Source organism: Folsomia candida, unplaced genomic scaffold, assembly GCF_002217175.1.
Source record: "Folsomia candida strain VU population unplaced genomic scaffold, ASM221717v1 Fcan01_Sc065, whole genome shotgun sequence".
Classification (NCBI taxonomy): domain Eukaryota; kingdom Metazoa; phylum Arthropoda; class Collembola; order Entomobryomorpha; family Isotomidae; genus Folsomia; species Folsomia candida.
The window spans coordinates 132,184-149,840 of NW_019091257.1; the positions used below are offsets into that span (position 1 = coordinate 132,184).

The 17,657-nt window shown below is 36.5% G+C and overlaps 4 protein-coding genes across 4 annotated transcripts; 3 read left to right on the forward strand and 1 right to left on the reverse strand.

The window, feature by feature from the left end:
• Nucleotides 1-1,594: 1,594 nt before the first annotated feature.
• On the forward strand, nucleotides 1,595-2,806 carry LOC110862685. Its single transcript, XM_022111898.2, has 2 exons — nucleotides 1,595-1,932; nucleotides 1,994-2,806. The coding sequence occupies exons 1-2, from the start codon at nucleotides 1,822-1,824 to the stop codon at nucleotides 2,423-2,425; spliced, it is 543 nt and encodes a 180-aa protein (XP_021967590.1). The 5' UTR covers nucleotides 1,595-1,821; the 3' UTR covers nucleotides 2,426-2,806.
• A 141-nt stretch (nucleotides 2,807-2,947) lies between these two features.
• Nucleotides 2,948-4,675, reverse strand: LOC118433651 (neuronal acetylcholine receptor subunit alpha-5-like). Its single transcript, XM_035845806.1, has 8 exons — nucleotides 4,560-4,675; nucleotides 4,289-4,491; nucleotides 4,084-4,222; nucleotides 3,835-4,007; nucleotides 3,713-3,754; nucleotides 3,525-3,631; nucleotides 3,245-3,443; nucleotides 2,948-3,163 (listed from the first exon to the last, which is right to left on the reverse strand). The coding sequence occupies exons 1-8, from the start codon at nucleotides 4,606-4,608 to the stop codon at nucleotides 2,999-3,001; spliced, it is 1,077 nt and encodes a 358-aa protein (XP_035701699.1). The 5' UTR covers nucleotides 4,609-4,675; the 3' UTR covers nucleotides 2,948-2,998.
• A 2,206-nt stretch (nucleotides 4,676-6,881) lies between these two features.
• On the forward strand, nucleotides 6,882-8,074 carry LOC110862673 (carboxylesterase 4A-like). Its single transcript, XM_022111887.2, has 4 exons — nucleotides 6,882-7,086; nucleotides 7,141-7,278; nucleotides 7,343-7,484; nucleotides 7,553-8,074. The coding sequence occupies exons 1-4, from the start codon at nucleotides 6,901-6,903 to the stop codon at nucleotides 8,047-8,049; spliced, it is 963 nt and encodes a 320-aa protein (XP_021967579.2). The 5' UTR covers nucleotides 6,882-6,900; the 3' UTR covers nucleotides 8,050-8,074.
• On the forward strand, nucleotides 8,053-9,076 carry LOC118433630 (carboxylesterase 4A-like). Its single transcript, XM_035845779.1, has 3 exons — nucleotides 8,053-8,224; nucleotides 8,296-8,405; nucleotides 8,478-9,076. Exons 1-3 carry the CDS (start codon nucleotides 8,089-8,091, stop codon nucleotides 8,898-8,900), a joined length of 669 nt encoding a protein of 222 aa, XP_035701672.1. The 5' UTR covers nucleotides 8,053-8,088; the 3' UTR covers nucleotides 8,901-9,076.
• Nucleotides 9,077-17,657: the final 8,581 nt, after the last annotated feature.

A 17,657-nucleotide genomic window follows, 5' to 3' on the forward strand; every position in this document is an offset into this window, starting at 1 on the left:
ATTAATCCTAAAGTTTCCTAAAATACTTCCATCTAAATTTATGAACGCCTCTATCACAATTTTTTTTATAAAATTTAATTACGGTTTACAATATCCTCCAGTCTCGACATTAAGTAAATATTTTACACACGACCATTGTCTCGAAAGTGAAATTTCCAAGTTATTTTTTTTAAACATTATTTTTTGCCATTGTTTAAATTTACAACATCAAACCCACTTTTGACGAATTGTGAAACATTGAACAAAACCAATTGTAAATGTCTACTATAAAATGAGGCAGAAATTTACGAAAAAAATTCCTCCAAACTACCCCCCAAAAAAATAATTCTTTCCGCAAATACAAATCTCCAGTATTTTATTCAGATAGTAACAACTCATCCCCATTTAGCCACACATCCTACACGCACAAAATTTTAAATAAAGCTCCAATTATTTATTTATATCCGAATTGATAATAAGTATAAGTTATGGCATGCGTTTCACCATCCCTTTATTCCCTTTAGCAAAGTTTTTACCGTATTGCTGTCTAAATATCTTGGAAACTTACCAAAGTAAGAGATCTCGTAATAATCCATCATTTTATGGCACAATTTAAATATATCTTTTACTTTTCTTACACGGCACCCATTAACACCAAAGGCATCACAAAATTTCACTCTCCCTCTGGAACCAGCTGCAATAAGGCGATCGGGATTTTCCAAAACATGAAAATTTCCTTTTTTCCCTTGTCAGAAAAAAATATTTTTCTAAAGTATTCATACAGAAAGTTAATTTGTCAGTACTTGCTCAATCATATTAAGTATGGTACGATTCATACCTTTCAACTTTTTGTACCGTCATTGCCAAATGCGTCTTGGATTAAATTACATTCTCAAATTTTCTACAAAAATTCATGAAACACTTGCATAAAATAAATTATAAATTTATGTACAGGGCAAGTGCCTTGCAGTGAGAGAGTAGACGAAACTATCATCACGCATGAATACGTAACCTGAACCGTTAAAGTTTTCGACCTCGTGGTGAGAAGGTTCTGAGCAGAAGCACGATCCGGCAACTGTACTCCGCAGAAATCTTCCCCTTCTCCATTCTACGGGGTGAACTGCAAATTCCTCATTTTCTATACTCCGGAAGTTATGGCGAGTGAAATATTTCAAAATTATTTATACTTTAAAAATTCGTATCATTAATTATCATTGCGATAAATTAATTAGTCAACCTCGCCAATAATATTTTGCATAATGCAAACACGCCGTGGTACGATTACAGGTGTTGAAATTGCGTTTACTTAAATCTTACTGAAAGCTCACATAAATAATTATTATTTTTATCAAATTTTATGTCATAAAAGTAATGCTTAGAAAAACGTAAAAAATATCATTTCCTATCTTATCTCAATATTTGGACTAATATTATTTGCATATAACAAGCTCGGCATTCCATCGATGTTGACCGACAAGCATGCAAATTTGCATAATATTCTCCCTTATGAATCTTATCTCATCCTGTCTGCCTTACAAATATTGTATTTCGTTCCAACCACTTCAACCTAAAATAATCCCCAACTAAAAAATATATCACAACAGACACATATCCCTTTCTACCTACGAAGATAACATAAAAATCTCACCACCTTTCGCCTAAATACCAATCCCTCCACATTACTCGTCCACCAGTACTTACAAGTTGTTAGTCAAGGTTTATTGAACTTAACACATTTAAAAAACAGTTTTCACCATGAAATATTCATATTAATAATTTTTACAGAATAATTAATAATACTTAGCTTTCCGTCATTAATAACAATATTTCCACATATTAAATATGTCTCCCCTCACTACCACGTCTCTCCTCCTGTTGACCACACTTTTTTCCAGTGGATCCACCTTCTCACTTTTCCCCATTAAAAATCAATCTTCCCTTGATTCCCAACCGGTAAGATCAGAATTCCACCCCATTTTATAACACTCACTATATTCTACTTAATCCAAATTAGTGTCAAACTGAAGAGACGACGTGCAAATATAACCAACACACTATCTGCTATTGCGGTGATGCAACTTATCAGGATAAGTGCTGCCCTAATGTAACCACCTGTTGCCCCAAATACACTTATTGTTGTGGCCAATCTTGCTGTAATTATGGCGACACCTGCAAACTTGACGGGTGCTATCAATACGAACGCCAATGGTCAAGATACGGATCTTCTGCTCTCAAAATTATTGGGATTGTGGCCGGCCTTTGCATCCTTTTTGCTTTCGGGGCTACCAAGGTGCTCCATTCTTTGAAAATAAAGTGTCCAGTGCACCCATCACATCGCGGGGAAATTCAGCCAGGAGAGGATGCGCGCTTGGAGGAAATAAAATCTCCGGCAAAAAGTCTGGGCGACGAGGCAGAGGAGAAAAGTACAGCAGAGAAATCAGTTTAGACTGCCAAAATATAATTACTTGTAGTCACAATTTGTCCTCTTTTTAATTAAATATTTCATCAACTAAATTAACCTAAATTTTTGTGTATTTAACATATCCATCCAGAATCCACCCAAGACGAATTTTTCCACATACTTTAATCTGACAAATAGGTAGATCCAATAAAGCTACCGGCAGTACGAAACTCTCAAACGAAAAAAGACACTCAACCCCGTCGACACATAAATCCCAAGCTGTACACTCCTATCCCAAACTTAACGAAGGTTACGTGAAAACCCACAATGTTGGATAGCTTTATGACCAACTAGTACAGTAAAACGTTATATATTTTCTCGATTTTGTACTTATTTAGGTGACCGAAATATAAAATGTGAAAAATCTAACAGAAACATGCACAAGTTAGGAATGATTTATTTCCAAAATTTCCATTAAACAATTTAAATATTTGTCTAATCGATACGGGCTAATACATATTTAGATTTATAAATTTTATTATAAAATTCCATTTCAACCTAATTTCAATACAAATTTTAATAACTCATTTATATATCTCTTCATTTTCTCAAAAATATTCAAACAATACCCTCACACCCAATCTTTTTCAATTCCAATGAAAAAATCACACTTTTCGCAAATTCGATTGAATTATCATTCCCCGTTTCAAGTACGGTTTTCCTGGCAGAATTTCTAGTCACGTTGTACTTCCGCTGGACATATCGCTTCAAATCAAATCCTTTCTGCAACATTTTAGATACATAAATATTTACACAATTTGTTTTGTATTTACTCATTAATGTCTCATCAATTTAAAATATCACCTCCTCCACAATCACATCAGTAACACCAGATCTGTTCCAGGCTTCAAATTCCATACCGCAACTTTGCTCCTCACAAGGATCTAGTGCATAATTCCAGACACAAAAGGTTCTATAGACACAAGAGGAAGTCCACGATACGTTTCCGTCCGGTGTGACCAGCACGCTCCCCAATTTTGAACAGTCGCCACTTGGTTTTGGTCTATTTTAATTCTTACAGTTTCACCATTTTTTATACAAAATTCCGCTATACATAATTAATTACAGTATTTAAAAATAATACCCGTTTAGCAGAAAAATTTCTGGTCTCCACAAATTATCCTCTGCTACCGTCATGAATTCTACTGGAGTCAAATCCATATCCCATTTCAATCGGCTATCGGTCCAAATCTGTGTAATTATAATTTAGTTAAATAATTTGATTTAAGATAAATACATACATATTTATAAAACTAAATTTAGCAGATGTACCAATTTTGTCCACACATTGGCATCCATGAAACCCTCGGTGTTCTACAAAGTAGAAGTAAAAATAAGTAAATACGATTTATAAATTTGTCAAAATTCACTAATTCATAAAAATATTTAGTTACCATGTCCACATCAATCAAACTCATTTCAACTAGGATAACAGCTCCACCGTCTGGGTACAAATTTTTATTATAGTCTCCAAATAATTTTGACCATAATGTACTTCTAATTGCCAGTGGTGGATTCTGAAATCCTTTGTCAGCCCCGTTCTTGTGCGATATGGTTCGATTCGATTCTGAAAATACAATATTCAGTAGTAAAATATGCACTTCAAAAATAAATGTGTGGATATTTTCACAATAAAAACGTACCGCTAAAAATTTGTATTTCAGTAGTTGCACGCTCTGCCAAAAAACGAGGTGCGTCTGTGGCCACCTCACAAATATATGAACCACTCAGGGCTAGACTTACATTCATGAGGAGGACCTTAGTCTCATCAGATTTGTCCGACTATTTAAATATGTCGATTAACAGAGAATGGGTAAATTTTTGTCACAAATAATTTGAAGAAATTACATCGATAATCATCCCATCATGTGGAAACGCTGTAGTTCTCGGTGTCTCGTCCTCAACATAGCGAAAGAATTCATAAAATTCATAATACCATTTTACAGCGTACAATTTCTCGCCTGTAAGATTGTAGACGCAATTCAGTTCAAGGTTATCATGCTCATAAATAGGTGTAGGTGTGTATTCGATTCTGTCGACGGTTAGTGCAACTGAAATTTAAAAAAGTATTTAGTAAATTGTAAAAAAATAAAATAAATTAGATATGGAAATATTTTACCAGCAGTGGAGAATAACCCGAAGGTAAAAATTATTTCAAACAATTTCATATTTTAGATTTCTTGCATGACACTTATCAATGTGAAATTATTTGCATACTAGTGATACTAAAGTGTGGTGATATTTCTCGCTACTACACAATTTGGACTAACCTTGAAGTATTTAATGGACTGTTTCAAGTGGTCGTTAAGGCGATTGCGATAATTGCCTTAGATTTTTTAATGAACTACTTTAATTAAAATTTATTACGACTAAAACCACTGTGATTTTCACATGTCGACACACTACGTCAATTAATTTCTTAAAATAACATGTCCACAGATTATACGTGTATCTTAAAAGCCTAACATGCATCAGTAGTTGAACTCAGTAAATACTTCAATTTTTTTTAATTTGAATGTTTTCTATACATCCACTTCTTTCCATTCCATAAGCATGTCTTAATAACAGTACATGGTTACTAAAATTATGGCAAAGTTGTGTTATAATTAATGACACCTGCATCTCCTCATACATACTTAAATATACAAACTATTACAAAAGCAAGTAAGCCCGTCTCAGCCAACAAGATTTAAGTATTAATATTGACTAGTACAGTCCAATACTTTTCATGATTAACGTCAGATTCATAATTTGACACATAAAGCTCAAATTAAACCATGAAAACGAGATTTCCAGTAAAGTCACTCTACTCGCTTTCTCTTTTTCCCTCATTTCTAGATTTTAGTACTTTCATTCTCTATTTTAATTCCATAGTCGACAAAAAAACAAGGGCAGAAAGCATTAACTGAAAAATATAATTAACTTTTAAACGCTACTTTTCAAGGAAATAAAAAAATCAAAGTACCGGAAACGCTGAAAAATAGAAAGCCTCATTTTTTTGCATACATATTTCCGGGATATAAATTACATATGTAAACATTTCCCCTATCTGAACACATTTCAGTCCATTAAATTCCTCTCATTAGACAGTCTGCTCATTAATTTTTTGTCCATATGAAATATACATACCTTTACAAACTATGCTTCGCCGGGCCCCACTTGAGCTTATTCGCATATGCTTTTTGAGACGGGGCTTTGCCTCACCTAAGAAGTATATATGATTTACATATCAGGTAAGTCATGTTTTCGATTATGTACTACTTTCTACCGTTAACAATACCAATCATTCCCTGATATCATATCAGTGATATGCAAACATGCCCTCTGTCTGACTGGTCTGACTGGGTGTCTTCGCTCCTTATAGTTAGGATTTACATTTATTTTTTTTGATATATCTATATATATTTTTTTGCTGTTTGCACAAATCTTAATCTATAATTCAAATGTTGATATCCAAGTCTCACAATGGAAATGTCTGTAAGAACTGATGGTTAATATATGGACAATAAACATACATACATGTATGTTTATTGTCCATATATTAACCATAAAAACAATTTATTTCTTACGGTCGCAAATATGTATTATGTCTGCCAATATATACTCTGTACTGAATTGAGTAATTACGTAATAATGAGTCATGAATGGCCGATGAAATAAAATAAACTTTCGTGACTAGGTAACGTTCATAAATTACGTAACGGCTACGGGTCTAGACTGATAACCTGCCTATATATGTTACACATGTTACAGGGGGGTATAAAAATCCGGATTTTAGGATTACGTAATTTATGAACGTCCCCTTATTACAATAATGTTGATTGTTTGTAAATTATCATACAACATTATGTACATCTTTAAACACAAAGTAAAATAAAACCTCTCAGTACAGCTTTGCAAAGCCCGAACCAGTAAATTTATTTCTGTATTTTCGTAATATCTGAAATAAATTTCGCACTTTATATTTTTTATTCATGCCAAATTTCAACTCAAAATTAGCCAAGATACTTTCCAAGTGCATAACCGCAACACCTGGACAAAAGCAGTACAAGTCCAGCAATATCAAGCTACAAATTTCTCCAAACTAATTAATCCTGCCTTGAAACATTTTACACCTACCAATCATTGACAAATCGGACCACTAAGCAAAACAATGGTAACACCATAAACAATAGTTTAGTTTGGTAGATATAATTTCTTGTATATTGACTAACCGTAATTATTGGAATATGAATTATTCATAGTTTTAACAATACCATTGGTTTGAAATGAAAGATAACAGCATTCCATCTCATATCATTCGCATACACCTGTCACGAGATAATGGAATTGTCAACCTTTACAAATTGATTAATTGGACTTGATTAAAGCGATAAATTGGAATAAATGAATATATAAAACCTTCGGCATTCTTTAATTCATTCCAGTTGGAACCAGGAACACAATTAGAAGCGTTAGTCATGTATAGTTTGTTAATCTTGTTTCCTCTGTTTCTTTGCGCAGTTGGGCAAGACGTGCCTGAAATCGATGCCGGTGTTCTGGGTAAAATTCTAGGAACTTATGCTACAACAATGCCCGCATCCCGTGGGAGAACGTACATGCAGTTCCTTGGAATTAAGTATGGGGAACAACCAGTTAGATTTATGGTATGTACCTTTATTTAAGCCCCAAATTCAAACACTAATTTTCTCCCTTGATAGCCTTCTGAGTTACGGGAAGAACTTTTGAGTGAGGATGGAGTCTTTAACGCCACCCAGTATGGAAGTAGATGTCCCCAGCCGGACGAAAGAGATACTTTTTTTGAGGATTGTCTCTTCCTCAATATATTTGCTCCGAATGTATATTAATAACTTTATTAGAGACCGTTACAGTTAACAGATGGCGTTTTCCACTTGATTTTAGATTTCAGAGAAACGCCACCCCGTATTATTGTTTATCCCTGGTGCTGGGTTCACATCCGGAGGTGGAGACTGGATGCGTGGCGAGCGACTACTGAATAAGGACATTATTCTTGTTATCCTTAACCATCGACTGGGAATTCATGGTGCAAAACTCTTAGATAGCCTATACATTTTATAAATGAAATACGACTTACTTCTATTTCGGCACTAGGAGCCTGTAACCTAGAAATAGCTGATTTGGCTCCAGGGAATGCAATGCTATCTGACACGCTAACCGCTTTAAGATGGATCCAGTCCTTCATTGGTTACTTTGGCGGGGATCCAAATCTTGTGACCATCGCGGGTCAGAGTTCCGGGGGAGCTATGACATCGCACGCTCTCGTTTCTCCTAAATTTAGAGGTCTTGTTCATAGGGTTGTTGCCGTTAGTGGGAGCACCCTTGACCCCTCCACGTTTTCAAGGGATCATTCAACTGCAGCTTTGAAAGTTGCCGGGTTTGCGGGATGCTACGATCATTCCCTTCCTGTAAACAAGACTCAAGTCGCAATATGCCTCAGGGACATTCCACATGAGGAGTTAAGTAGAGCACAAGACAGTTATTACATTGACGAAATGAAAATGGGCACTAGTATTGGATTCGAAGCTATTAACCCAAGTTTACAATCGTTTATGGCTTCGGATCAAGCTATAATTCCCCAAATGCCGTAAACTGTGTTAGAGAAGGGGGAACAGAACAATGTCCCCCTCATGATGATGATTACAAGAGATGATGGAAGTTTTGGACTCACTCGGTATCACGAGGAATACTTAATTCCTAATGGTTTGGTAAATGATACTGAGTTTATGAGAGACAAGATGGTGCAGGCCGTGTTTAAGGCTATTGGTAAACATAAGTAGTCATCTACATATTGTTTAATTAAGGACGAGAATTTTATTATTTTATCAAACCCGCAGGTATTCACGATCCTGGACACACAGTTAGTGGAGCATTTACCAAAATGTACATGGTCGAGGAGGCAAGGTTGGCTGGAAACTTCAGTTTGATGGTTCCCTCCTTGTTTGACGTATGTAAAGAAGAATTTCCAAAACAAGTATAATGGATGCGATGTTTCTAATGCGAGTGATATATTTTCTAGTTGATGAGCGTCATTTTCTTCAAAGCAGGAACTCTTCGAACAATCCAACTCCATTCTCGGCTGAACTCAGATACGTACTATTTCAGCTTTGAGTATGAAGGGAGATACAAACGTCACCCGTTCTATTCAAACTATCAGGGTGAAGTAGGGCATGCAGACGATCAGATTTATTTGTTTAGTCTGTCTGGTGAATTTAATGAAGAGGAGCAAGTATTAAGTGATATGATGGTCGACTACTATGCGAACTTTATGTACACGGGGAATCCAAACACCTTTCCCCCAGGGGAAGCACCATCCAGCCTTCCATTCTGGCCAAAGTTTGACACCAACTCTGAGAAGTATTTGATTATCGATGAAAATACGAGGGAAGCTTCTAAATACGAGGACACTTGGGCTGTTGCCAACCGAAAGAGGAAGTTGTGACATGTCCTTCCATACCCACTGTCCTCAGTACAACTACTTCTGCACCAACCACTACTGATGATTCTGGAAAATCATCTGCTAACATTATGTACAGTAGCATTTTACATCTACTATCACTTTTAATGTTAAAGGTTATTATGTATGATAGAATAAATTGATTTACTTATCTTGATAATTACATGACACAATAATTCGTATTTAAACAAAGTGTATGGACGGTAGATTTTAGTTGATACTCACGTGGATACTCACGTATCCCTTGAAAAAACGTCACAGGAAACTGCTAAATTCTTCATTTCCACTTCTGTATAAACACGTTAATCCAGCTGTGACACTTTCCAAACTAGATCAATCCTGCCACGTTTAGGTATTATTTGACATATTTTCAAAGCGTAGGGTATTTCAGAATTTATGGTTTTCTCTCTTGATATCGTTTTAGATTTTTTTTCCAAAAGTGGTTTTAAAACATTGTACACATAATATGTAGCATTTATCTTTACATTATGTGGAAATCAAATCAAATCCAGTATCCGACGACCACTCTAAGCGCCGACGATCATTACCTTGTGTGCAGACTTTTCTCTTTTTCGAACACAAACTTTTCAATTTCATTTCCGGACTTAGAATAGCATATCCGGCGACTCTTTTTGCAATCATCGACGAAGAATAATGCCTCGTCTAGGATGACAAAAGATTCAGATTTTTTCCCTCAAGATGACTCCGGTACGGCTTCCGAGATGTGGTCTTCCGTATTTTTTTGGCGTGGTTTGACGGCATGTACTCTGGTCTTCTTGCAGGTCTGTTTGCCTAAATCTCGATGAATAATCCGATTTATTGGACTCTGGTAGTTGGGGGCAACGATTATGGTAGGATTTTTTAAATTAGAGCCAATTCTTGGTAAAAGGTTACGTGGCCGACCTTACAATGCCTAATAACATTGAAAATTCAAATGTAAATTACTTTTTTATTTTCTATCCGATTTTCAAAATTCCAACTGTTTCATAAACCTCCGACACATAGGCCAATTACGTATTACCCGATTTTGAAATTTCGACCACACCCACTTATAATAAAGGTCACAAGGTCAGAAAAATAACCATTTTTCTCAACAAATTAAAAATATGGCATTTTAACATTTGACATCAGATAAGCCTAATTCTTATCAATGAGTATTTAGGTCATCGCCATCCGTCAATATGTAAGCAAAATCCCCCTTCAGGTCAATGTGGGGGTGGTCAGTGGGAGTGGCAAATATTAAATTATAACAATATAAATATCCCACGTCATTCTTTCGTGCAATATGCTCAAATTGTACGTCATATTGAGCTGTGTGCCGCCTGGCGATATCGATAAGTGGTCACACCCCCAGTGGGTGTGGTCCACGGCGCTTTCGTCATGTTCCATCTAAAATATAGCGTGTGACATATCATTCTTCTCAGCTTAACATGCCGATCACGATAGAAGTCCTGGGATTGGAGAAGCATGAAAAGCCACACCCCCGGTGGGTGTGGTCCACGGCGCTTTCGTCCTGTGGCATCTAAAACATGGCAAGTGACATATCATTCTTCTCAGCTCATTATGGCGATAATGGTAAAAGTCCTGGGGTGGGAGATGCATGAAAAGCCACACCCCCGGTGGGTGTGGTCCACGGCGCTTTCGTCCTGTGACATCTAAAACATGGCAAGTGACATATCATTCTTCTCAGCTCATCATGGCGATAATGGTAAGAGTCCTGGGGTGGGAGGTGCATGACATGCCACACCCCCAGTGGGTGTGGTTTACGGCGTTCATCAGATACGTGGCATCCGACATATGGTTTTTTACAGCTCAACTTCATGGCGGCAACTATTGTCTGACAAACTTGACAAGCCACAAACCCACTAGCTCTAGTCCACGTTGTTTCGTTTAAAAATTCGGATTTGCAACCAGTTTTCGAATTTCTAAATAAACAAAATCTCGGCAAAAATCTCATTCTCATAATTTTTTGAAATTTTTATATGTAAACCAATTCAATGCATTGATGTTTTTTTGTTTTTTTTAACTCGCCCCAATTTCCTAAAACTTAGCGATTTTAAAATCGAAAAATTTGCCGGAAAAAAAATTGAGTTTGCCACCACCCGCTTAAATGCGCCCCTTCTGGCAAAAGAAAAAATACTGTTCAACTTGTTCTTGAATCTGAAAAATCTAAAATTAGTTCTATCAAGATTGGAGTGTATCACGTCATGCCTTCTCAATGTTAGAATAACCTGCTCATATCATGAAATATGATCCTAACATGAATGGGGCCACATAAATTAGACTGCACTGAAGGTTTTAGATGTTACCCTCTGACGATAATTTTTAGAAATTATCAGATATCGTTAACCAAAACCGCACCCACTGTGGGCGTGGTTATTGTACAGGGATTAGTCTCTATGATTTACTCAAGTTCAAGAGCCTATATCTTCCGATATTTCAGCGCTAGGGAATCCAAATTAGTTTCAATTTACTCACGAACATTGTCCTGTGAAACTGTAATTTTAATTTAGAAAAAGTTTGAAAAATGCAAAAAATTCTAGCCCCCGATTGCGAGCTGCCCATAAAAACAGTTTCCGGAGATGATTTCACCCAGTGGGGCACTGTTTCGAGGTTGAAAACTGTCGGAAATGAAATTAGTCAGAAGAGTATATCTCATGTGATAAAAAACCACCGAAAAATTCGATATGCAAGATCGTCCGGTGAACTTGCACCACTATTTCTTCGACGACGCCGGGCAAGAAAAAAGCAGTGATCAAGAAAGTTGAAGCAATGGCGAGCGAGGAAAACTTACGCTCCCAAAATTTCATGGCAGAATCTACGAAAGTAAGCCAAAGAATCATAGGGGTAATGATTCATACCGATTTAGACAAAATTTCCTGAATAAAATCAAAGGTGAATGTACTGAAGCCGAGTCATGTCAAAAATAGGAAGACCAAGCCGCGAAAGCTATGTGAAAAATATGTTTCTGATAAAAAGTGTGAATTTCTTGTCACTTTTAATGAATCATGGTTCTATCTATCCAACTATAACGGAAAAAGACAGATTTGCTACCAAAAAAGAGGTTAAAGTATTCCATCAAACTGGGTCATGCAACGTCGCGAAAGTTTTTATGGTTGTTGGAGGAATGTGAGAAAGAGGAACCCTTCCACTTATCCGAGTCCCCCCAAAAGTTAAAATTAACTCGGGATACTATATTTAGAAGGTTTTGAATCAATGTTTGCAAGTTGGAATTGCAAAATTGTTCGAGAACGATATTGACAAAGTTGTATTTCGTCCTGAAAATGCTTCCTCGCATACGTCCCGGAAGACCATGGCTTATGCAGCCAATTTTAAACAAATATAAGCAATTACAATTATTCTCAATGAAAACATTCTAGGCACGTCCGCTGATATCAATCCGATTGATTTTTATGGATTCGGTGCCTTAAAACAAGCATTATTTCTTCGGAGGGCGACCAAAAAAAGGAGTTTGGAAAATTTTGAAAATCGAGTGCGACAAAACAATCCCTGTAAATATTAGAAAAGTGATCACCGAGTGGAAAAACGACTTGGCCTAGTTAGCATAGTTAATGGGCAACATATTGAGTCGTTCAATAAAATTCACCAACGGAAATTACTACAGACAAAATTTAGATAAGCTTGAGTAAATCATAGAGACTAACCCTCTGTAATACATCAAATTTAATTTTCATTGTTGTGACGGCAATATAAAGCTGCGAAATATGATACATTGCATTACATACCGCCGTAAACCACACCCACTGGGGGGCGTGGTTATACCATGTTACTTAATTTCATAAGAATGTCCTGGTAGAGTTGAGAAGAATGATATGTAACACGTCATGTTTTGGATGAAAGATGAAGAAAACGTTTTGAACCACACCCACTGGGGGTGTGGCATGTCATGCATCTCCCACCCCAGGACTCTCACCATTATCGCCATGATGAGGTGAGAAGAATGATTTGTCACTTGCCATGTTTTAGATGGAACATGACGATAGCGCCGTGGACCACACCCACTGGGGGTGTGGCTTTTCATGCTTCTCCAATCCCAGGACTTCTATCGTGATCGGCATGTTAAGCTGAGAAGAATGATATGTCACACGCTATGTTTTAGATGGAACATGACGAAAGCGCCGTGGACCACACCCACTGGGGGTGTGACCACTTATCGATATCGCCAGGCGGCACACAGCTCAATATGACGTACAATTTGAGCATATTGCACGAAAGAATGACGTGGGATATTTATATTATTATAATTTAATATTTGCCACTCCCACTGACCACCCCCACAATGACCTGGGGGAGGGTATTGATGACCAATTGATGATAATGATTGCCGAAATACTCGACAAGATAAGAATTATTCTTATCTGCACACAAATGTTAAAATGTCATCTTTTTAATTTGTTGAGAAAAATGGTTATTTTTCTGACCTTTATTATAAGTGGGTGTGGTCGAAATTTCAAAATCGGGCAATACGTAATTGGCCTATGTGTCGGAGGTTTATGAAACAGTTGGAATTTTGAAAATCGGATAGAAAATAAAAAAGTAATTTACATTTGAATTTTCAATGTTATTAGGCATTGTAAGGTCGGCCACTTAATGATTTAGGAATATGGCAAAATTGGCTCTAATTATAAAAATCCGACCATAGTTCCTTTGTAAAAAGTAGGGTCGGGTTTGAACAAGTGAATAAATATGCAGATACGGCACAACAAGTACTTGGAAATCAGAGGGAGCCTGTAACATTTCACGAGTCGGTTGCTGTCTCCGTGGATCTAATTGTTCCGGCCTTCTCCCTCTGTGCGGTTGTTATGGCGTTTGGGGTTTTTGGATTCTTGGTAGAGAACAGGAAGATGGTGACACTTTTGGTAAAATACCTTGTCCACGGTTTCATCCGAGGAGCGCGTCTTGTTTGGAAAAAAATTATAATGCATGCTTATAGGGGTATAGGTATGATCTTTAATAGGAGGCGGGTCACGTTTGTACAGGTGAGACCAAAATATCTATGTAGAGAGGGTTATTGATCCAAAGTGTAGCGCAAGTTAAGGCATTTAAGCGTAACATAGCAACGCATACTTGCGTAACCCGTCTAAAAAGTTACAATTATCACCGCTTACGCTTTCTTCATATTGCAATACATAATGGCTAGCTCTGTGGAAGTCGACGGAAAGATGTAGGTGTTTGAAAAATATTATGTTAAGGGAAAAATACATGTAGTTTGCTTAATAGTAAAGACGCTTCAAGAAATGAAGGTCACGCAGACGCAATAACTGCAATCTGTACCCTTGAAATATCGTATTTATCGTATTTGAAATTAGATGGTTTACAAATTCAAAATATAAATTTCTTCTATAATAAATAAATTACATATACTTAAACATGTTTTACTTCGTCACCAAATATAATAATACAAAGATTAATAAATACTAATTACTTTTAAATGACAATTATATATTTCAGCAACGAATATCTAGGAATTAAAAAGAATTTGAAAAGTATGTAAATAATTTGTAATGTTACTTTTGCCTGACTGAAACTATCATGTTGAATAAGCTGTTTAAAGTTGCATGAGTAAGGTGTGTGTTTCACTGAAATGTAAATAAATATGTATTTGCTTATTATTTATTGAAACTTTTGAAATTTATAAATAAGGTGTGGGGACGATTAAGATACACCGCGTTCCGTGACCTATAGAATTCGAAGTACTTATTTTATTTTTATAAAATCGTAGGATACGTGCAGGTGTATACTATACCCGTCAGTTTTTATGTTTGAGAATTTGTTTAACGCCCTTCGTGGCTACCAATCCGATTTTGCGGCGCAACCCAGCCATGAGCGATTTTCCACACTCTTTCGAAATGTCCTTACTGATTTTTCCCCATCGGCGTTTGAATACATCAATCTCTGTGGACCCTGGGTGAAGGTTGGAGTATCTTCTTTTGCATAAGGCCCAAAATTCTTTGATTGGTCGCAATTGTGGGACATTTGGGGGATTGTCGTTTTTAAGGACAAAATCGACTCCTTGGTCCGACAAGTACGTGGTACAAACCTTGGCGTAATGGGAGGTCGCGAGGTCCGGCCAAAATAACACTTCATCCAGCTTGTGAAGTGTTTTCACCCAACGGAGTAACCGCTTCAAACATTCAGTTTTATAGACAGTTGCGTTTATGGTCCCTTCGCAAATATAGGGTGGAGAAATGTGTCCAAAGCTGCCCATCGCCTGCCAAACTAAGAATTTTTTAGGGAATTTAGTTTTCACTTTGACTTTGTGCTGATAATCCACATCCGCGGGGTTGGCTGAGTGGAAAAATTTCATCCCTGGAGTCTCTGGAGGATCCGCGTATACGTAGGTGTCGTCATCAATGATGACAATTTTTGATGACATTTTAGGGTAGAGTTTTTTACAACACTTTTGTACTCTACTTTCTTGGTCCTTAATGTACTTGGGGGCAGTTTGTTTGGCTCTTGCTCTAATCCCAAGTTTGTGATTTTGATTGTTTGAGTTGTGAACTTTAATCTTGCTCAACCAGCTTTTTGAAATTTTCACTTTCCGGGCCGCAGCATTATTAGATATCGAAGGGTTGATGGTGAAAGTTTTCTTGATGGCTTTCACTTTTTGGGGCGTGGCTATGATAGGAGTCCGGCCAGGATTTTTTTTGAAAATCACTGTTTCGGCATCCTTATATTTCGAAATATAATTGTAAATAGGTTTTTTTGGACATCCTTCAGTTTTAAAGTGCTGCCACGTCTTATTCGAATCACGCCTGGCGATGGTTTTGTAGAAATGAAAAACACGATTTGCGAGTTTTTCACTTTCACTACGATTATTCTTGAATTTCACCATTTTAGAGAAAAATTGTTTACAACCACTGATAGCCTATATATTTGCGTTTCAAAAAATTGTTATAAACTAATCTCTCCTAATTGCGCAGTTATATCTAAAGCCGCGCGGTGTATCTTAATAGTACCCACACTATAGTTTGCTTGTTATTTTTTGTGATTCAATAATAGTAGAAGGAATATTACCAATTTCTTATAGAAAACTGCTTCCTTAAATGGAATTTGTCTCGTACTAGGAAAAATAATTAAGATTATTACTAAATCTTATCAAATACAATATAAATTATGAAAATACTTATGTAACGTGTTAACTATAAATTCTCTTACCTTGACAATAAGTGAAATAAATATAATGATAACTAGGAAATTCGAGACGGTTTATTAGTCTCACAGGTTAAGAACGTTAAATTTTGTTTGTGATTTAGATAAGACGACTCCGGTAAAGCAAAATTTGCCGTTCTTAACCGATGAATTGGACTAAGGTTTTAAATTTGTAAATTATAAACAGGATCCGTAAATTAGGAAAACCTAATCGACACAATGAAAAGTATGAAATAAAATTTATATAGAGAAATCAACATAAATTTACGTCTTCGCGTATCGAATTATTTTAAAGATATATTTATTTAGAAGCACATTCATAAGGTTAGGCTTTGATTCTTAATATGATCGTAGTCAATAATATTATAACCTATAAACTTATATATTTATCCAGTCCTGTCTGTCAGTAAGGCATCACTGCAATGCTTTATTTTGCATTGAAGGGGAGCATTCACGTACTACGTCGTTTCCTCATATGCAGTATGTGTCTGCGTTTCTGGTTCCCCATGGCCAGATAAGCTGCCGGAGCCATGGATTGAGGATCTGGCCGTGCAAGCTCACATAATAGGCCAGATCATCTTTTGCAGCCAGAGTCAGGACAGATTCAAACCAACAGATTATATAAAACATTATATTGAGCACTTAAGGAATAGCAAAGTGGGGTGCTCACATTCGCCGCTATTAGCTTATGCCTAGACTACGTTTTGATGGACCGGAACGCAAGCCTATATCAAGCTTAGCTACATATGCGGATAATTAAAATTTCTAGCAGGAGAGGAAATCTGAAATTATATAATTTATGAACTTCTACGAGTATGTATGTAAGTTTTAACAAATTGATTCCGTGATCAGGTTTGGTGCTACGGGCACCACAGAATAACCTAGTAATGTAAATATTTTATAAACTCCAACTTTGCAACGTGTTCGTGTTTGCTTAAAATAAATTCAGTCCATTCCCTATGTCTAATGTATCACGGTGTTCTGGCCTTCTTTAACTTTGTGTTCATAAAATAGCGTGAACAAATATTTGATGAAGTTGCTAGTTTCGAGAGCTTGAGGCTAATTACGAAGAGTGGAATCCTTTATAGACAGGAGAGCTGTTAAATTATTAATACTATGTATGTATCTATTTTGTACCTGTATTGTCGGTTTTCTTCTTAGGTGCAGCAAAGTAAACCAAAGTTGGAAGAAAGCAACACCGATTATAATTTTTTGTAAGTTGACAATATTCATAAGCTGCCTTAGGTGTGATAATGAGATCTGCCCATGTAAGTATGTAGATACTTACAATTTGGGCACCGAAATTGAGAAATTCATCAATTCTTTAATGACTACAACATTTTCCCTTCATTGAACTATTTAAATTCAAAACTAAGGAAATGTTTCATTCTTAATGTATTGTCTGAATAACTATCTAACGGGATAACTATCTCATAAATATTTGGGGAGCAGAAAGTTTAGTGCACTTCCTGTTAAAATCAAGTTTCGGCATCGTCGTTATCGTTATGGTCGGGGAGGAGGGGATGCGGCATCCACTCCTCCCCGACTAGAGATTACGCTTAGGCATCC